This window comes from Notothenia coriiceps, unplaced genomic scaffold (genome assembly GCF_000735185.1).
Source record: "Notothenia coriiceps isolate Sejong01 unplaced genomic scaffold, NC01 NC01_scaffold00003344, whole genome shotgun sequence".
NCBI lineage: Eukaryota > Metazoa > Chordata > Actinopteri > Perciformes > Nototheniidae > Notothenia > Notothenia coriiceps.
Genome location: NW_011336045.1, coordinates 198,474 through 219,967, shown reverse-complemented (window position 1 = coordinate 219,967; position 21,494 = coordinate 198,474). Strand labels below are relative to the sequence as shown.

General features: G+C 38.9%; 3 protein-coding genes and 1 long non-coding RNA gene across 4 annotated transcripts in view; 2 read left to right on the top strand and 2 right to left on the bottom strand.

Annotated features, from left to right (window-relative positions):
• Positions 1-4,036, top strand: part of LOC104941424 (long-chain-fatty-acid--CoA ligase 1-like) — a gene marked incomplete at its 5' end in the record, with an annotated part of 9,175 nt that extends 5,139 nt beyond the window's left edge. Inside the window, 8 exon segments of the mRNA NM_001303293.1 lie at positions 653-748; positions 851-923; positions 1,028-1,116; positions 2,101-2,217; positions 2,903-3,046; positions 3,155-3,256; positions 3,332-3,403; positions 3,896-4,036. Of these exon segments, the coding sequence (NP_001290222.1) occupies positions 653-748; positions 851-923; positions 1,028-1,116; positions 2,101-2,217; positions 2,903-3,046; positions 3,155-3,256; positions 3,332-3,403; positions 3,896-4,036 (834 nt within the window).
• LOC104941425 (uncharacterized) lies at positions 2,128-6,264 on the bottom strand. Its single transcript, XR_797898.1, has 4 exons — positions 6,078-6,264; positions 5,915-5,961; positions 5,550-5,780; positions 2,128-2,215 (listed from the first exon to the last, which is right to left on the bottom strand). It is a non-coding gene; the product is annotated as an uncharacterized lncRNA (long non-coding RNA).
• Positions 6,265-14,695: 8,431 nt separating this feature from the next.
• On the top strand, positions 14,696-18,404 carry LOC104941423 (erythroblast NAD(P)(+)--arginine ADP-ribosyltransferase-like). Its single transcript, XM_010766524.1, has 4 exons — positions 14,696-14,902; positions 15,129-15,226; positions 15,340-16,055; positions 17,483-18,404. The coding sequence occupies exons 2-4, from the start codon at positions 15,167-15,169 to the stop codon at positions 17,553-17,555; spliced, it is 849 nt and encodes a 282-aa protein (XP_010764826.1). The 5' UTR covers positions 14,696-14,902; positions 15,129-15,166; the 3' UTR covers positions 17,556-18,404.
• Positions 18,405-20,037: 1,633 nt separating this feature from the next.
• LOC104941422 (neuromedin-K receptor-like) lies at positions 20,038-20,780 on the bottom strand. The gene is made up of 2 exons (XM_010766522.1): positions 20,561-20,780; positions 20,038-20,474 (listed from the first exon to the last, which is right to left on the bottom strand). The coding sequence occupies exons 1-2, from the start codon at positions 20,746-20,748 to the stop codon at positions 20,267-20,269; spliced, it is 396 nt and encodes a 131-aa protein (XP_010764824.1). The 5' UTR covers positions 20,749-20,780; the 3' UTR covers positions 20,038-20,266.
• Between the last annotated feature and the right edge of the window lie 714 nt (positions 20,781-21,494).

The following is a 21,494-nucleotide window of genomic DNA, read 5'->3' as shown; positions in this document are numbered from 1 at the left end:
GCAGGTTCTGTGTGAGAGAGAATAAATAAAGAGAGCCCAATATTTAAAAAAATTGTTATTCTTTTTCCCCGCATATTTAGCATATTTCCGCATATTTCGCAACTTCCCGCAATTTCACCGCATAAAATCACATAAAACCCCCGCATAATCAAGGATTTTAGCCCGCATAATCAAGGAATTTTGCCCGCATTTTTCTGGAGGGTCTATAAAGACACAGCCACGCAAAAACTGCGGCATGTGTACGGCTCCTTTGGATATTGCAATTTTTGGAAGTGCCGGAGTGGGGTTCTGGTGCTCTCCGTCAGAACTGCACCCCTGTCAGACGAGACATATACCACGTGATGACACGTTAGGCTCGTGTTGTGTTCAAGGACCCTGACCTTGGCTAGGAAAAACAGGCACTCGCTTGTTTAATTTTTTTGCGGTCTAGATTTCTCAATTTTTTTTCTTTTTTGCGAGTGTTTATAAATTACCTCGAGGGCCGTACCAAATTGTCTCGCGGGCCGTATACGGCCCGGGGGCCGGAGGTTCCCCACCCCTGGGTTAGATAAACACCTGTCACAAGTTCCAAGCCCATAAGATATTTCAACAATTGATTTACTATTGATATGATGTAATCTAACGATGGTCTTCCTGTGTTTGCTCTCTGCAGGAGAGTCTGGGCGGTCACGTCAGACTGATCATCACAGGAGCGGCTCCGGTGGCTCCGACCATCCTCACCTTCCTACGAGCCGCTCTGGGCTGTCAGGTGAGCGGCCTCCACTCCACCATCTCACATTCCTTTGGCTAATCTTTATCAATTAGTTTTATGTTCATACATGTCACTAAAAACCCGCTCTGCTCTCCACAGTTTTATGAGGGCTACGGTCAGACTGAGTGCACCGCTGGCTGCTCCATGTCCATGCCCGGGGATTGGACCGCAGGTAAAACCCCCCGTCTGTTCTCGTGTAGTGAAGCCTATGAGAGACATTTAAACAATTCTTTCTGTGAACTTTGAAACTAAACTGTGATGATTTTGTGTCTCCAGGTCACGTCGGGCCTCCTCTGCCCTGCAACGCTATCAAACTGGTGGATGTGGCAGAAATGAACTACATGGCAGCCAATGGAGAGGGAGAGGTGAGGAGTGCTATTCAGTAACAATCAAATGCATGAAGTCAGTGGAGGAAAAAAGTATTTATTGGCTGTAATTAACAACAGGTTTGGATAGAAATAATGAACTCAAAGTATAATTATTCTTAAGAAAAACCACAGTGACTTCACTTGAAGCCTCAATGCCATACCAATTACTTTTAAGAATACAAAAGCAGAAATACCATTTGCACGTGTGTGACATCTAGTGTTTCTTCACTATAATGAACATGGTCAGTGAAGCTTACCCTACAAGCTGCATATCAGGCAGAATTAATAAAAATACAGTGGAAAATGTACAATAAATCATTAATTAAAGTGTAGGATATGAATTACTATTATTATTAAAACACTTTTCTCTGCAGCAGAAAGATCTTAACACGAGTAAAACATGGATAAGCAAATGTTTCATTCGGTTAAAAGTAAAGACAGCCTGTCAACCTACTCATTATGACAATGCTGATGTTCAGCTAATATAATGTTTACAATGTTCACATGCCATGTTTTTACAATGAATCTTAAACACAAATTACACCTGCAAAATAACAAATAACTACACAACTTAAGTGTCGGACAAATATAACATTTTTAACTGATGGTGGCGCCACGTTAAAGGGGATCCCTAAAATGATAGCAATTTATCCTGAGGGAAATATGTCCTTCAATAAATATGATACAAGCCATCCAGCAGATACTGAACTATTTCACAGGTCAACTTAAATATTTGCCCTGCTGGTGGATCAAACGTCAGAGGATAACCAATGTCACATTGATTCTCTAGGCATCATAAATATCTGTTTGGACATTTCTGAAAAATTCCCCTCTTATATTCGTTGAGATATTGCAGCCTGTACTAAAATGGTGCCATTAACAGAGTAACCGTTATTGCTCCCTAGCGTTGATATACACTTGATATAATCTGCACGTGTGCTTGCTTCTAAATTTCATGAACTCTATCATCTCTCCCTCCAGGTATGTGTCAAAGGACCAAACGTTTTCCTGGGATACCTGAAAGATTCCGAGAGAACTGCAGAGGCCATCGACGAGGACGGATGGCTGCACACGGGAGACGTCGGGAAGTGGCTTCCTGTAAGTAGAAAGAATGTTGAAGGGCTCATTCATCTTTAATTATGAGTACATGTAACACACCTCGTGCATTATATTGTTGTATGCAGTGAACTGGGGGCAGTAGCTAAACCTATGATGTCATCAAATTGTGAAAACAGTGTTTGTTTAAGTCAGGGGTGTCAAACTCAAGGCCCAGGGGCCAAATCCGGCTCGCGACTTCATTTGATGTGGCCCGCAAGAGCTTGCAAAGAATATAATACGTTATTATACAGTTACATGCCACTGCTACAGACGATATGTCCCACAATGCATCGCGCACTGTGACATGCGCACTGAAGAGAGAATTATTTGCCCTGGACTTCTGCTTTCAGACGTAGTTAATTACCCTATCCGATAATAATCCAATTCAGAGGCAATAATGTGATATAATACATTATATTATATATTTATATAGTTATAACCGGCCCTTTGAGTGCAACCATAATGCTAATGTGGCCCGCGATGAATTTGAGTTTGACAACCCTGGTTTAAGTCATAACAAATATAGCACATCCCAGTATATGTAGTATGTGATAAAGATATAGTTAAGTCATAAAAATGTCAGTATGTTGTAAAGAAAAATGATGGTAGATAAAAGTTATACAAATACACTGACCATGGATAAGTGTATCTCATAAAACCCTCTTTTTTTGTTCTTTTTTTGCAGAACGGCTGTCTTAAAATCACTGACAGAAAGAAGCACATTTTCAAGCTGGCACAAGGAGAGTACATCGCCCCCGAGAAAATAGAAACGGTGTATAATCTCAGTGATCCAGTGGCCCAGATATTTGTTTACGGCGAAAGCTTACAGGTGAGTTCATGAATGTGTAAACATCAGATATTCTTATCATAATGTGCAGTATCAGTTTCTAGTTTGGTTCAATATGTGTGGCTCTGATGTCCTTGTTGTGTTTCTAAGGCATGTCTGGTGGCGATAGTGGTTCCTGATCCAGACTTTTTACCTATTTGGATGAAGAAAAGGGGGATCGAAGGCTCCTACTCTGAACTGTGCAGTAACAAGGTGAGGTGTCACTGTCCGCTGCTCACACACACAGCCATTTGCTATGTGAGCTAACGTGTGTGTGACTGTTTGTAGGATGTGAAGAGCGCCATTCTGGAGGACATCCTGAGGCTGGGCAAGGAGGCGGGACTCAAGTCCTTCGAGCAGGTAACTGTTGCCATGTTTTATCAAAATGCTTCATTTTTAAATTACATCTGAAATGATTAGTCGATTCATTACTCTCACTGACAGACCAATAGTCTGAGTGTATTTTGATGTTTTTTAAGACAATTACATCGAATCAGTTTTTGAAAGGACAATGAATATTACTTTTGGACTACATTTGAATAAGATAAGATAGAACTTTATTGATCCCAATTTGCGTTGCAGCAGCATAATGGCATGGCATTGTACAAATGAAAAGACAAGAAAGTATTTTATACTTTGTTTATTTCTTTCTAGTCTTTTGTGAGAATATACAGTGCAATTAAGATGTAGTAGTCTTTGTATTTATCTTTATTTGCAGACATTATCTTGTAAAACACTATTTTTGGTTGTATTAAAATAATTCACAAAGTAATTGTATGTTGCAATTACTAATAGATGTTAGTTGTAATTGAGACACTGCATCAAATGTTGCTTTTTGTTCCTCCTCTGCAGGTGAAAGACATTGCGTTACACACCGAGCTGTTTTCTATCCAGAACGGCCTGCTGACCCCCACCCTAAAGGCCAAGAGGACTGAGATTCGTAACCGCTTCAAAGAGAACATTGATGAACTTTATGCCAAAATTAATATGTAAACTGGGATCGAGGAGTACAGAAGGTGACCATTCAGAGCACACCGCCAGAACCAAATAGTTAATGGAGGGGAAGTATGTATTGTTCCTGTACCGCTAAAGGGTCCCTGCTGTCACCATGTTACTGGAATCACTTATCTAAGGGTTGAGGTTAAAAACACACAAAGGGGAAATCTGACTTGCTCATGCCTTAAAACTGCCTTCGACTTCTCCACCGTCAGAAGGTAAACACATTTCTGCCAATTTTGTATTCTTGGGAGCCGCAGAAAGAAATCCTATTAACACGCTTTGACATCTGTGACTAATATTGAGTATTAATGTTTTGGTCTATCTATTTAAGTCGGTATTTAATGTAATCATTCAACTGTAAATATTGTATCTGCTAAAAAGTCTATTTGTATGCAGAGTATTTTGCCTGATACTCAGTGGTTTAAATTTCCTTCATTCCCGTGTGTCTCCATGCTTCTGAAGGACTGATGAACCCTTTCCTGTGCACAAGTTAGAAATTAGAGTTTTGGGAAGATTTACAGACTTTTGGTGCCTTTTTGTGTTTTTTTGTTTAACACTGCACAGGAAATAGTGAATGTTACTCTTCTGAACATGATGTTGCTCTTATTTCACATTTGGTTGTCATAGGTCGCAGGATAAAGCTGCACTTTGTCCGTTGTATTACACTTGAGGTTTCTGGGTAAATATTTTAAACAACAAAGATTTAATGGATCACTTTTCATTTGAAGAAGCACGTTTTTAAAAGAGATTTAATGTTCTTGTCGACATTTCAAGTTAACTTTTATGTAAAACGGCGCAGCATTTCAGTTGTCATGAATTCAGATGTTAAGTCTCACACACAAACACGTCGAGGCCTCCTTGACATTTCAAGCCATATTGTTCTGTTTTTTTTAAACACTCTGAAATGAAAAGGGCGAAGGTTCAGTTTTCGGCCAAGTAAAGTGTCTTTATTTTCTCAACTGTACGAAATAAACACTTTCTCCAAGAAGGGTAGTTTTTCTTTCATAAAGAGGGGAACAATAATAATTATGATCCCTAAAAAAATACATCCCTCATGTCTATAGCTGCCCACCGCTCCTAGTACTAGACTCCTGGTATAGGATGGGTTAAAAGCAGAGGCCAAATATCACTGTGCTATGTGTGACCATTAAAGAGCATTATACAGGAACTTTGCTCCCCCTATTAGTCATTCCTAAGCACCATTTAAACCTTTTCTCTAAATGGTTAATCACTTATATAAAAGGCAGCATTAGGGATACTTTAAATGTTTATAATGAAGAATTGACCTTTCCTCTAAAGGCCTATATTAAAACTGTTTTATTTATTGTCATCCATTCATCCGTTTATACAACAGGCTTCAATTACAAAAGGAGTTTGACTTTTTGACAAATCAATAAACATACGTAGCTTGCAAAATATAGTGGCTTATAAACTATTTATTACATGTTGGTCAATTATAAATAGGAGGACATTTGGTAAAGTGGGTGCAAAATAACATAAGACTCACCCTCTAATGGGAGTCAAAGTCTGCCATACATTTGAGCAGAAGCAGATCAGGGATATCCCCGCTTTTTTGTTCAAAGTCGTCCAGGCTGTGTAAATAGTCCTGGTCGTCGTCCCCGTCCCCCCAGCCGTCTGCAGGTCCCTGCTCTGGACACACTGTCCTCTGGGGGGTCGAGGCCTGGCTGAGTTCAATGTTGCCGGCATCGTCCATTAAGTAGGCCTGGTCCTCCTCGTCCTGTAAGAGAAGAGAAGACACGATCATACACTGCTGCATGTTGAGGAGAACAACATGGGTTTGAGATTTAGAAGAAGACAACATTATTTCATGGCAAGTTAAGCGTAGGTAGGAGTAAAGAAAAAGAAGCAAACCAGTGTCATGATGTAGCTGACGCAGATCTCCTGTGGCAGTGGGTAGCCTGCAACGTCAAAGGACACGTTCTCAGACACCATTTTGCAATATGCCAATCCAAAAACATCACGCGTGCTAGAGTTGTTGTTTGTTTTAAATGCGGCACTTAGGATCATTGCTTACTTGAGGACCTGAAGTTCCTGCACTCAGGGTCGAGACACTTCTGGTACCACGCTTCCTCTTTGAGGTCAACAACAACCCTGCAGAGGAAGGTGAGACAGAATCAGAAGGGAAGTGGAGCGCACTTTTAAGGCCCTGACACACCAAGCAGTCACCAGAGAACTCGCCGATGCCGACGCCGACTGTTGCGTCGGCGTGTTCTCCTGCGTCTTGGCCATGTGTCGCACTGGAACACACCACAAAGACTTCAGCCGAGTACGCACGAACATGCGTGAGTGGCAATAACTCTCTTTACCAGCAGGCGGCGGTAGTGTGTATTCGTCATTAAAAATAGGCAACAACCGGAAGACAGAAGAAGAACAGACTACGTGATATAAACAAACAACAAATAGCGTGTGCGTTCCATTTTCACTCTCTTCCATCGAAAACATGTTTCGTGCGGTACTGGAGCTATCAGCCATTGGAATGTTGCTTGTGGAAGACATTCTCAACCAACCGTTTCGCTTCTCATGCACTGATTCGCTAGCTGAACAGCCAATCAGAGTGATTTATTTGTCCGACTGCCTGTGGCCGACGCACGGCCGATTCAACATGTTGAATCGGCCGTGCGTCGGCCAAATAAGGCGGGACACACCAAATTGAGTTTGGGCGACAGGGCACGCTTCGTCGGCCGATTTCGGGCTGGTGTGTCAGGGCCTTAAGACTATCAACTCTCTTCTCTTCTGTGCTAGTATGTGACGACGTACAACTCCTCTTGTTGTACCCAAACTCTAAATCTTCTTCTGTTGTAATAAAGTACCGTTCAATTCGCATCCATCCTCATTTCTTTTTCTTCGTTTGGTCACAGTACTACATCGACTGCGTCTAGAGGACACCGTCACCCATCGGACGTTGCAGTTTCCTGTGCAAGAGTCTGTGGTAAAACGTTATACGGTTAGGTTTTTGTAGTGCGCACGATCTCAACAACAAACAAAATTTACGCCGTGAATCCTAGTAACGAATGAACTCCTGGACTTCAAGGACGTGAGTCCCAGCTCTGTGAAGACCATGGTGCGAAGGAGAAACTCCAGTTGTTGTTGGGACGTCTCCTTCCACTCTGTCTTAGTCTTCCCTTCACCTCGCGTGAAAATTCCGGGACTGTGTGGTTCGTCAGTGGTCTCTTGAGCGGCTACGGCTGCGGCTGACAACGCAGCCGCACAAGAGGACGCAGAACCGGTACACAGCGTGACCTTGTGTGGTGTTTCTGAAGTCGGCTCATGCGTGCTTGTACGCACTCACCGTTATTGAGAGAAATGGTCGTCCGCCGCCATCACACATAAGCAGTAATTTTTATCCGTTGTTGGCCTTCTGTCTTCTTCTTGTCTGATGCACTATATTTGTTTGTTGTTTATCGCACACGCAAGGTAAAAGTGAGAGAAGGTAGCTTTTGTACAAAGCACGCCATGACCTCGATAGTCGGTAACCTTACAACGAACACCTTCTGTAAGAGTTGGTTGGCAAAGCGAAGAGTACGTGACTAAGCGATCGACTTGTCGGTTAGTCTCACTAAATAAACAGGCTGACGGACACCGGCTGCGTGCCGGCTAAGTTGTACAACTTAGCCGGCACGCAGCCGGTTTATTCCGCCCTGTGTGGTTTAACTCAAACCCGCTGTCCCGTGCGAAGCAGCCGGCTAAAGCCCGACCACACAGTCCCGGAATTCTGATAGTTGATAATGGCACCTTTTTATGTATGTACTACAACAACAAAACACTTGAGAAAGGTGCAAACGTTGGGGTCGCCATTAAACGCTCAGCATCTGTTAGTCACAAGTCGTCGTATTCATCAAGTGCAGACTACGGACAACTTAATTTGTACTTTCCTTTGAGCGACTGTTCCTGGTATATTGATGCAAACTACATGTAAATCAACGGTCCATGACTTATTAGGTACAAGTTAATGAAAAAAGAACATTTACTTTTAACTAGCTAGTACTCAAATTGAAATTCTACGCCGTCAAATTAGTTATTATTTTTTCGACCTAAATCGAGATCAAAGTGAAAAAATTGGTTCGTACGTTTTTACAAAAAACCTTCACTGGAGTTGAAAAACATTTGCGTAAATATCATAATCAGGTTTGTGAATGAAGGTACCATCGGAAGGAAAAATTGGTGTCAATTATGTTTCACAGGTGAAGACCATTCCGCTACTTTCACCGTCTCCACTGGACGGTGACTCCCTACCCTTATTTATAACGAAAAAATATTTCTCTGTATACTCCAGTAATACCGACTCATTATACAATGTTATGTGAAAACGTACAAACGTATCATCTCTCTTCCGTAAGGACAGCAGTGCACAATGGACCAGACACGACTAAGGACGAACTGCCCATCTAGGGTTCCCAAAACCTAAAGAACAAGTCCCAAGACTGCAATTCTTAAGAGTACTGACACCTTCATTAACTTTGTGTCATTGTTCGAGACTCCTACACCGAAAATCCTTTCATAAATAATCTTGTTCCTTTGTATACTTTCACAAAATGGAATATAATGTCTGATTGTCCCGGTTCTGGCGAAAGGAAGCGTCTTAAGGGAGAGTCCCAAACACTTACTTTGAGCAACACAAGGTGGCACTTGCGTCGAAGAAAGGGTAAAACTACTGAACATTTCCGCCTTTAAGACAAGAACCCATTTTGTGACAAAAAAATTTTTATATTGCTCTTTATAACATAAGTAATTTTTTCCATGTGTGACGTTTAACAAATGTTTCTTAATTTTCCAAACGTTCTCATATAGTTCTCTTCGTAAATTGGGTTCAACAACTAAATCCAAGTTTTTACTTTATTTCGCATACTAAAAGAAGGCTTCTAGTTGTTTCTCGTCACAACCGGTAGAAACAAAAGTGGACCTCCTTCGACTGTCAGGAGAGAGAGGCGAAACTGGAGAACCGAGACCTGAGAGTCTGCAGACGGGACGACAGCGACGGCAGGGAATCTGTGTCGTAAACGGACGAACGGTTATACTTAATCTGTTCAATGTGCCTTTACTACCATCGATCTTTACTTATTCATAAAAGTGTCCAATTTTGTGTCCTGGGACAAAGCGTCAAACAAGAGGAGACTAAGTAGGTTGCGAGTCCGACGAAAACCCCACACGAGTCCTGGCTAACTTCTTAACTTACCTATTTGGCGGACTTTGTGTTTGTTCCTATATCCTTAACTTTACTCCATTTGTTGTCACAACAATGAGTTCGTTTTTGGACGGAATTGGGTATACGTTCAACAGACTTTCGACGTAAAGCTTAATCTACTCTACCGCGACTTAAACAGGAAGCAACGACCTCAGCTCTAACTCCAAAAAACGCCTCGTAAGTTAGTATTTGAGGAGTTGAACAGCGTATCTATGACAGTATTGTGTTTTGTCTGTCCAATTTTAAGATTCTTGTTCTATTTGAGTGTGCTATGTATATAGATTTACTAAATTTATTTTATGACGTAAAAAGTGTTTAACTTTCTTTTGATCAGGTTGTAAGAGATTTAGATTATCTGTACCGGTGTGTGTTCACGACGTTTGAGAAGGTCGAGTTTTTTTTCTATACCCCCCTTTCATTTGCTATTACGTAAAAAATATAAAAAACATAAACAAAGGGGAAGAAATAGAATACTTTATTCAAGTTCATTATGAAAATGTTTCGTAATAAACCTATATATTTACAGTTCAACCTATAGATCACCATAAATATAGTGAATTTTATATAATATATCGGAATGAATTTTGTGTCTATATATTTTGTATATCATTCTGGGAAAACAGTTACTCCTACACTTTTCATGGGGTGAGACCTATTCACTTCTCTGGTACCTAAGGGTAGTCTGGGAACACAACTTCCGAACACCTTGGAGTTAGTTTCATTTCAAATGTTGTCGACGGGAGACCATAGTGGAGCATCGTCACGTAGTTCCCTGACAACCCATTCAGGACTGTTTTTAGTTGTTACTTACGTGTAAAAATTGTGTGCCTCTCTACTGGAGGAAAACTTTATAAATAATAAATGGACATCATTACGGTTCGAGTGAACATACGACCAAGTGGTCCTTTAGGAAACTAGGTCCCTAAAGAAAAAGAAAAAGTTCACGTTTGTACATGCGGATCCTTTAACGTTTCACGGTCGAGTCTAAAGGGGACTGTGTCCTACATGTTAGAATTTCCACGTTGTTACTTTATTCACGGGAAATTAACATGTAAGGACACACAGTCCCCTTAGACTACCGACCGGAAACGTAAAGGTACCGACATTCACAAACGTGACTTTTTCTTTTCTGTAGGACACCAGTTTCCCTAGAAGGACCACTGGTCGATGTCACTCGCACCGTAATGAATTCATATTATTTATAAATTTTCCTCAAGTAGAAGGAAGGCACACAATTCCTTTACACGTAAAGTAACACGCAAAAACAAGTCCTGAATGGGGTCAAGGAACTACGGTGACGATCTGCCACTATGGTCTCCCGCGACAAACATTGAAATGGAAACCTGAACCTCAAGGTGTTTCGGAAGTTGGTTCCCCGACTACCCTTTAGTACCAAGAGAAGTGAATAGTCCACCCCATGAAAAGTGTAGGAGTAACGTTTTCCAATGGATATACACAAAATTATATAGACACAAAATTCATCGATATATTATATAAAAATATCACATATTTATGTGATTCTACAGTTGAACGTAAAATAATAGGTTTATTACGAAACATTTCTCATAAGGTGAACTGAGAGAAGTCATCTATTTCTTCCCCTTGTTAAGTTTTTATATTTTTCGTAAATAGGCAAATGAAAGGGAGTATAAGAAAATTAAAACCACCTTCTCAAAAACCGTCGTGAACAACACACTCGGTGGTTAACAGATAATCTAAATCTCTTTACAACCTGATCAAAGAAAGTTAACACTCTTTTACGTCACAAATAAAATTTAGTAAACTATATAAATAGACACATCAAATAGAACAACCGATCATAAAATTGACAGACACAAAAAAAACACAACTGTCTATAGATACGCGTTCAACTACCTTCAATACCTTAAACTTACGAGACGTTTTTTATAGGAGTTAGAGCCTGAGGTCGTGCTTCCTGTTTAAGTCAGCCGTAGAGTAGAAATTTAGACTTTTTACGGCGAAAGTTCTGTGAACGTATACACATTCCAGTCACAAAACGTAACTCCATTGTTGTAAACCAACAAATGGAGTTAAAGTTAAGGATATAGGAACAACAACAAAAAGTCTCGTTCCAAATAGGTAAGTTTAGAAGTTAGCCCAGGACTCGTGTGGGTTTCTCGGACTCGCAACCCTGACTAGGTCTCCTCTGTTTGACGCTTTGTCCAGACACAAAATGAAGACTTTTATTAATAATGTAAAGAATCGATGTAGTAAAGCACATGAAACAGATTACAGTATAACCGGTCGTATCTTTCATCACAACTTCCCTGCGTCGCTGTCGTCCCCCCCTGTCGTGACAGACTCTCAGGTCTCCGGTTCTCCACGTTCGTCCCTTCTCTCTACCTGAGTCAAAGGAGTCCCGAACTTTTTGTTTCTACCGTTTGCACGAGAAACAACTAAACCATTCTTAGTATGCGAAAATAAACAAGTAAAAACTTGGATTTAGTTGTTAACCAATATTACGAAGAGGAACTATATGAGACGTGGAAAATTAAGAAAACATTTGTAAACGTCACACTGGAAAAATTACTTATGTTAAGAGCAATATAAAAAATTGTTTGTCCACAAATGTGGTTCTTGTCTTTAAAGGAGGAAATGTTCAGTAGTTTTCACCTTTCTTGCGACGAGTGCACACCGTCTAGCTGTTGCTCAAGTAAGTGTTTGTGACTCTCCCTTAAAGACGCCCCTTTCCACAAGAACCGAAGAAATCAGACATTATATTCCATTTTGTGAAAGTATACAAAGGAAACAAGATATTTATAATAAAGGATTGCGGTCGTAGGAGTCTCGAATAATGACACAAAGTAATCGAAGTGGTCGCAGTCTCTTAAAATCAAGTCTGTAGGGAACTTTGTTCCTTTAGGTTTGGAGACCCTAGATGGCAGTCGTCCTAGTCGGGTCTGGGTCCATGTATCTGCTGTTTCGGAGAGAGATATACGTTTACGTGTTCACATAACAATGTTAATGGAGGTCGGTATTAACTGGAGTATACTAGAGAAATATTTTTCGTTTAAAATAAAGGGGTATAGTAACCTCCGAGTGAGAGCCCGGGAACAGTAGCGGGAATAGGCCTCACCCTGTTTGAAACATATTGATCAACCAATTTTTCCTCGCATGTACCTCATGCACAAAACCTGAATATTACTTTACGAAAATGGTTTTTCACCCCAGTGACAAGGTTGTAAAAACCGGTACAGAACCAATTTTTCACCTTATCTCGACTTAGGCAAAAAAATAATAACTAATTTGAACTGCGTAGAATTATTTTGAGTTGTGTACTGTACTGTAAAAGTAAATGTCTTTTTTTCATTAACTTGTACCACTAAGCATGAGACCTTGATTACATTAGTTTTCTATCATAATACCAGAAACGTCCTCAAAGGAAAGTACAAATTAAGTTGTCCGTAGTCTGACAACCTTGAATGAAAACACGACTTGTCGACTAACAGATGCTGTATCGTTGTAATGGCGACAACACGTTGCAACCTTCCAAAGTGTTTTCGTTGTATGTAGTACATACATACAAAGTCACAAATATACAACTGTCAGAATTCNTACAGTTTCAAAATAAAAGACCTTTGAAGTCTCATATATGAGCTATCATCCCTGTTTTTAGATGAGAATAAAACAAAAACTGTCCAGTATCATAGATCCATCTCACTCCAGGGTGATAGCAGGACACCCCATGTAGTCACTCAGAAAAAATCAGGACATTCTGATGTAGAGTTTCAAAATAAAAGACCTTTGAAGTCTTATATATGAGCTATCATCCCTGTTTTTAGATGAGAATAAAACAAAAACTGTCCGGTATCACACACAGAGTGTGACACACGCAGAGTGCGTGATGTCAGAGTTAGAGTGGAGGACCGTTTGAAATTTGCCTTCATATATTTTTTTAAAACTGCCATAATTCCCAAACCCTACATTCCTGAGACATCATTTTTCATGACAAACGTAGGAAAACATCCCGTAGCTTGAAAAATGACAAATAATTAAGCAAAACAATAATTAAACAAAGTGCCTCTTGAGGTCATNTTCAGTGCACAAACCCAACAAGGGATACGGGTAACTAACATATGAATGAATTGAGGTGATAGTAAGCACCTAGTTTACTATAGTAGACGTGTAGTGTAGTATTCATTCATATGTTAGTTACCCGTATCCCTTGTTGGGTTTGTGCACTGAAGGGTTTGACAGTTCTTTCTGTATTCATTTTAATGCACTTTGTAATGTGTCTGGGTCAAATGTGACCAAAACTTATGATTTTTTTGTTGAAAAAATAGTATTGCTACAGTACTACCTCTTTGTGTTGCATTGAAGCTCTTTAGCTGTTTTCTTTGTATGTGAGGACATTTATTAAGACTGCTATTACTGTATTCAGTAGCACTTTGTGATGTGCCTGGTTAAAAAAAAATAACCTGAATATTTGACTTCTAAAGCAAACAAATGTAATGCTACAACTGTGAACTTTTTTTTCAGATTCTGTTAAATGAATGCTAATTTGTTGTGTTTTTATGCACTTTTTGACATACCTTTGTTAGATGAACAATGAATAAAAATTGCATGTTTTTCATCGCAGTAATATGTGTTGGTTTAAAATGTGTCACTACCCGCTTTTTACAGGCCGTTGAATGTCTGGCCCAGCTGAATTTTGTAGTTATAAAATCTGGCCCAACTGAATGTGTAATTGAATAGCCTTGAACTAGGCTGTTGGATGTGTTTAATTCTCTTCATGGATACTTTTTAACTATGCCTATTATTGCTATTGTGGGCACCTTAAAAACTAAACACACACACACACACACACGCACACACACACACACACACACACACACACACACACACACACACACACACACACACACACACACAATTTGTCATGCTTTGTTGAGCTTCTACTTGCTTCTGTGCCAGCAGGGAGGGGAGGAAGGAAGGAAGTACAAGTGCTGACTGTCTCGGGGGAGCACCAATGAAAACAGCATGAACAGTATGTTCAGGTTAGTGTTTGTGCAGTGAGAAAAGTTACTTTAATTTGTCAACAGAAGAGAATGCAATTGTCTTTTTTGTTCATCAAAACTTGTTTCACTAAATTTTAAAGATTTAATTTAAAGGAAAGTTTATTTATAATTTATTAAAGGTTATTCTACTTTTACATTCAGTAGAGCATGTATGCATTCATTCCTTACTGAATACAGCAAGTGAAAGCGTAATGCAAGTCATTTGTTTCCAGTCAAGCTATAGGTAAACTGGAACACAGCATGTTAGAAAAGGGGAACCCATAGGAACAATTTATAGTTTATCAATTAAAATATGTGTTTAAAAAAAATATATATAACCATCCAGCTTTAACCATTTGTAGGCTGAACTATTTATATATTTGTTTCTGTTGTTTCTTTTTGTTTTTCATCAGAAAGTGCTTACTTCAGTAATTCAGTAGCTCTAACAGAAGGAATAGCTCGACATCAGCGATCCGAATGGCATGTTACTTCCTTCCACAGGAAACGAAAAGGCGTTGCTCAGCCTGATACGTTTTGACTTCGCCAGAGACAGTGTTCTGCAGAGAATTATCACTCCCCTGCAGTTCGATGAAAGAAGACGTGATTTTGGTTCCAAGAAATTAATTTGCCTATCTTAAGGTATGTGTCTTTCAATATTTTCTTTTCATTTTAGGGTTGCAAACTTTCTTGTTATCTAGGGTGCTTTTTTCCTTTCGGGAGGAAAACTGTTAATGGTAGATCTAGGATGGTAGGCTTGTCCAAACAAAGTATTGGAGCAACAAGATAGATCATCCCATTGTTGGACTGTGTACAACTTTCTGTTCAAGTTTGGTCCTGCAAAGCTTTTCTGGGATTTCTGTTTCAGCATTCTGCGCAGACAGTACACGGGAAAAGGCATTCAAAATGTTCTACAGAAGAAAAATGCTTCTAGCCTCCATTGTTTTCACAGCTCTCTTCTACAAAGTAAGTTTTATTGATCTTACTAATAGCCATCAAAACCTGTTGTGATGTTATGTTAGAATAAAATAATAATATTCTCCTCTCTATCTATATTTTAAACTCCATACTCAATAAAGGTGACTGCAGAGAGCGCAACACTGCTGGACATGGCCCCTGATGCCATAGACGACATGTACAATGGATGCCGTAAAGAGGCCTTGGAGAAGTTTGTCCACTCTGGGCTCTTAAAGCAGGAGCTAAACAGCAGTGAGGAATTCCAGGAAGCATGGAGCGCAAATAGTCCGTGTTTAAAGGCGATCCCTGGAGGAACAAAAGAACATATGGCTGCACTTTTGGCATATGAAGGGGATGAAGATTTTTCCAAGACTTTTGACAATGCAGTACAGACAATGGGCGGAAATGTTAGGAATACCTATGAAAGCCAGTTCCATTACAAGTCGCTTCACTTCCTGCTCATGGATTCAATGTCGCTGCTGTATTCAAATAAGTGTGAGACTGTGTATATGATCAGAGAGGAATACACAGCAGAACAGGACTCAAAGGTGAGATTTGGAAAATTCACCAAAGTTTGGTCAAGCTACAGTTTAATGAAGGGCATGATGGATTTAGATGGATTGGTCATCTTTAATATCACTTCTTGCTTCTTCATCAAACTGGGAACCAACATTTGCAGTGAAGACACGGACATGGCCCTCTTATCTCCGGTGGAAGTGTTTACTGTGGATGTAACAAATAAGACAATAAAGGATGAGGGTAATGGTTCTGAATACACTGCAATCGTTTTGACACACTCATCCCTGGAAAGCACACACAACTGTTACTGTCTGTCACGGTAAGACATTATTTGGATTAAAAATATTGTATGTTTTGCTCAATCCCACGATAAGTAAGAGGGATTCAATAATAATGAATTCAAAATGTTCCTTAATCAAAACGTTGTTTCATCTATAAACGTTACAGAATTATGAATAATTCATGAAATATTACTTGGCGTCTAATATGTGAAATAACTCAAAAGACCACATTGTTTTATCTGGCCTCATGTACATTTAACAGCATTCTCATCCTTATATACATTTGAATATGAGCAAATATGCAATAATCAAACTTAGAAGAGGAGTTTAACCCTCGATAGTCAAATTTACAGCCTGTGTGAGCAGAGGTAAAGGTTTGGGCAGGGAGTGTTAAGACGAAGAGGTTCTTAGAAAAAAACAAAAAACATATGTAAATGCTAATGTTTTAAGCAAACAATAGGTCATGATTAAATTGGTAAACAATAATGTTTACAATAATGTGAAAATGCCTACAGCCACATACATTGTTCTTTTATAATGAGTCTTTGACAATATTCAGAATTTTCAAAATATCTAATAGCTGTCCCTTTTCTGTTGCATTTTCAGTGTCAATTTTTTTTTTTTGACAGGCGACAACCTACAAATGGGGGGGGGGGGGGTGTTGGAGGGAGCATGTGCAGCAACAACTTGGCTACCAAGACACTCCTTAGACTACATTATTCCATGTCCATAATGATTCCCTTTATCTGAAAATAAAAAAAACATCTAAAATATTTGTTCACTAAAAAATTCAGAGGAGTTAGGGGATTATTTATGACCAGATTAGATTGAAAGTGGTGACATTAACTAATTACCCACACATGTATAAAGAAAACTATTAACCCTTAGAGAGCATTAGTGTTCATTCAAACAGTCCTTAGTGCATGTCACAACATTGGGACCTAATGATTAAATAATCTGTTTTTAAGTAATAGGATCTTTATTTATCACACAACAAATTATCATTCACTTATTTACAAATGAATTCTAAATGATTAGAAGTATTTTAGGGCCGAATGTTGTAAATGGTACGAAAGTTGTTGAGGTTGTAATTTCACAGTTTGTTCACCACCAAACATTTTTAAGGCTCAGGGCTTTTCCTGGGGGCTTGTAACAACCCCCCCCAACGTTGGATTTTGATTATAATGTTGCTGTTTCCTGATTGAGGCTCAAAAGCTTAACCCTGTTCACTTTATACCAGGAAGAAGAGCACAGAGGAAACAACAATTCCAGAAATCTGTTAAATAAAATCTCTGGAATATCCAAAACTGTTAAACGATTGTCAGACATGTAGATGTGTATGCCTTCTCGCTTGTAGTGAGAAACTGGTTGGGAAAAATATATTTTCCCGGTCTCTAAGATATTTAGACATAACAATATTACCCAGCATATTCATCACTCTCTCTTTGTCTCCATCTCTCTCTAGGTCCCCAGCTGATGTCTCCAGCCAGTGGCTTGTGTTGATGCTTGTGACTTTCTCTCTTTTTTTCTTTAACTAGAAAGATGAAAAAGTACTCAGCAACTCAGATTGCATTGGGAGTTACGAAAACACAAAACGCTGCTTTGTTTGTAGCCGAACAACAAACCATCTGTGTGGTTGAAATGCTGACAGTCAAGGTGTCGTAGGCTTTTGTAGTTGCTTACAAAAAATACAGTAATTTCAGTTTTTCTTGATTACTACCAAAACATTTTCTTCATGCATATCAGCAGAATTATATACTCTCTGATGAGATCTCTGTGATATCTTTTTTGTAGTTATTTTTTGTGGATATTTTAAATGTGTGTTAGTGTGTGTGTGCAGTAGAGAGAGGGGAGGGGGGCGTTAAGATGAGTTGAGCTTTATAAACCCATACTGGTTGAATTGCTCTTCTATTCTCTCAAAACGTTTTACAACCGTTTATACATTCACCTTTGAGAATCTTTGCATGTGACAACTACACTTACAGCAGTTTGAAAACTGTGGATTATCTGGATCCTGGCCTATAACAGTTTTGTCTTTATTTGTAATTCTTGCAGAAAGAAACGACTGCATGACTTTAAATTACACTATGTGGTGATTTTAAAGGACATTTGGTTGGGTTTCTAGGTCAGATTGCATGAGGCCACTTTATAGTCACCAATAGAACGGACACATTGTGAAGCATCACACACAAACCCAGAGGAATCAACTCATGTTTTATCATTGACTCAATGTGAATGTTTTTATAGAAGACTTCCCAGCATGCCTTTTTCCAAATTACATTTTTATTTTTCAGAGAACAGGCTTTTCATCTTTTTTTGTGGCTTTACATGTGAAATGTAATGGTTGTTTCTTTTTAAGATTAAAACAATAAAAATGATGATGAAGAGTTGTGGTGAATTTAATCCTTATAGCTGCACCCATATTAATACCAAACATTTCAAGTGGAACAAAGTAAGAGCAGCTGCAGAGATCTGTGTTGAGTGATGAACGGACTATTCAAACTGTAAGTGACTTTAAATAATCTATTTTTCTGTTTTTACAGCACTAAAACAACACCAAAACACAAATGTACCGTAAAGGCTATATTTACTTGTGTGTGTGTCAAATGTGTGTTTAAGTCTGCACCGAACATCAGAATATCATAACACTACTGTACATAAACTTATTATATACAAAAAGTAACTCTTACTGAGTTGAGTGAACTACAGTACAGTACAAGTGGATTTGAACTTGGCTTAAATGGCACACACTTTCTATAACAAACAACAAATACAGCAACAAGCACTTGTGAATTTAAATCAAACCAGGATCATTTGAGTCAGTCACTTTAATGGATTCCAGGGCATTATAACGATGTAAGAGCAGCATTAATACCGACCCTACAGTTCATTCAATCCACTGAGTAACTGTCTGAAGGCATTGAATACATGCATACCATGAGGAGAGCATTATACCAAATGCACATGCTTCCATGTTATATTAAAGCATCTCGTTTAATATTAAATATATAGTATTATCATTGTGATGTGTTAGATATCTAAATGAATACATTTTTTATGTTTGAACATTTTTATATAAATAAATAAATAATAAAGAGATGTACTGTGTGACTATTGAATGAAATTGAACTCAGTGGGATATTTTACCAGCAGAGATTTTTTTACATTTTAGCAAATTAGCACCATTGAAGTTATGCTGAATAAGCATTAAGCAGTTCCTTTGCACGACTTCTGCAGTTTTAAAGAGGGTTTATACTTGAAAATAATATTATAATAATAATAATAATAATAATTCATTTCATTTTCAGTCTTTATTTCGAACAGATTAAAGAATAACAAATACAAAATAAAAGATGTGAAAAACAGAATACCGTATTGTTAAATACAGTATTTATCCACATTCATGGTGATATTTGTATATTCAACAAAAAAACAAAAAAAAGTCTTCATATTAATAATAATAATAAATCATATGTGTCCGAAAGGGAGTAGGAAGAAGCAAATGCTTATTAATTCCCACCCCTTACTTGATCAATGATTGTCCTTTAAATCATTATGCAAGTTATTCCTACATACATTTACATTTATACATACATATACAATAATTTCTCATCTTCAATCACCTCTCTTCATTCTCATATTTTTCCAAAAAAGTGTTTCTGTACATCCTTTTAAACTGAATTATGCTTGTGCTTTGTTTTAACTCCTGCTCCAAACCATTCCATAAAATCAGCCCACAGATTGTTATACTCATACTTCTCAGAGTTGTTCTGACCTTGAGTTGTTTAAAATGTAAATTTCCTCTCAAATTATACCCACCCTCTCTGTCTACGAACAATGTTTTTAATTTCCTAGGAAGTAGATTATGTCTGACTCTGTACATAATAGATGTATTTTGTTAGCGCTTTTACAGGTGCTCAAAGTCGCTTTACAAAGATAGTGAAAACATTAAATGTCCCTTGAAAGAGTTGGTTACACTTAATCCAAATGTCTGTGTGTTATGTCTGAGTGCTTTAATGCTTCCAGTGTGTCACACAAACTGCTGCTGCTGTTGATAAACGGGTCAAATGATCGGGGAGACATGCCTCACAGCTAAAACAGTTTGAGGCATTCACCACAACTGAGTTAAGTAAATAATTTGAAATGATCAGCTCTATAAGTAAACCAAATACAGTCCAATCAGCATGTTCTATCTCAAAGTAATGTGCCTATTAAACCTGTTGAGCTGCATTGTGTCGAGTGGAGAAAACTAACTGTCTTTATGACTGGGCTCAGAGTTGAGTCTGAGACAGGTGCTCTTCTTTTTGCTGAGGATGCTGGGGTCCACCCGAGAGAGGGTGCACACGGTGCTCTGGCGACCCGGTCCAAGTCTTGTGTTTCGGAGCTCCAGCTCATCGTAGCTCGAAACGTGGACAAAGGGACACCAGCAGAAAGCCCTCTTGAAGCCGGCTCGAAACCTGCACCCAAATCACCCCGACATGTAATCACACTGCAGTTTATGGGAACAGTTCCTGGGTTGTTGTGGAGGCTTATTTGCACTCACCTGCTGTTGAGGCAGCAGTAGATGATGGGGTTGTACATGGTCGAGCTCATTGCCAGCCACAGCACAGACAGGTAAACCTGCTGGATGTACTTCCACCTGCTCAGACGCTTGTTGAGACCCGTCACCATGAAGTAGACGTGATAGGGCAGCCAGCAGAGGGCAAAGGTCACGACTACGATGATCATCATCTTTACCACCTGAAAGAGGTAGGAGGGAAATGACTAGTAGTAACTCAACATTTCAAGAACTCTCCTCAGCATTCAAACTGAACAACTGCTGCTCAGGTTTACCCTGTTTGCATTACAGCATCAGCAGAGGCTCATCTGGGGGACGGAGATGAGAGCGACTTCCTCTTATCTCCAGCCCAAATGGCATCTTGTCAGCATAGGCCTTTGAATCAAGCATGACATTGTCTTGAAACCTTTGTCTCCTGACATTTATAGATCTCTTTTATCTCCCGTCGCTCAAATTGGCCAGAAATATGAGCCTCTGATGATTTCTGATTCTCTATAAAGCCCTGGAAAAGATTTTGAAGGGCAACTTGCACCTGTTGCTGTCTCGGATTCTGCATAATGAATATTTGTGGTAGTGATGCCCAAAAAACCTTAACAATACTTTTTTTAAGTAATTTGTTTTTGTAGTTTGTTTCTCACCTAACATGTGTTTCAAAAATAAAAAAAAGGTGTATTAAGTTAAATTGATTGTAATTTTGATATTATCGAAAAAAAATTCAAACTAATTATTTGCGTTTTTTAATCCAAAATATTGTTTGTCACTGAATAATCCCCTTGTCCTCGAACTGTCTGCTCACTAATCTGGCAGTTATACCTGCAGAATTAGTAATTTATCAATAAATTCTGTATTTCTGTATAGTGTTGGGTGATAATGCTGGGGCTGTCTTTATAGATGCTCGTCATGACAGCTGTGATGACCT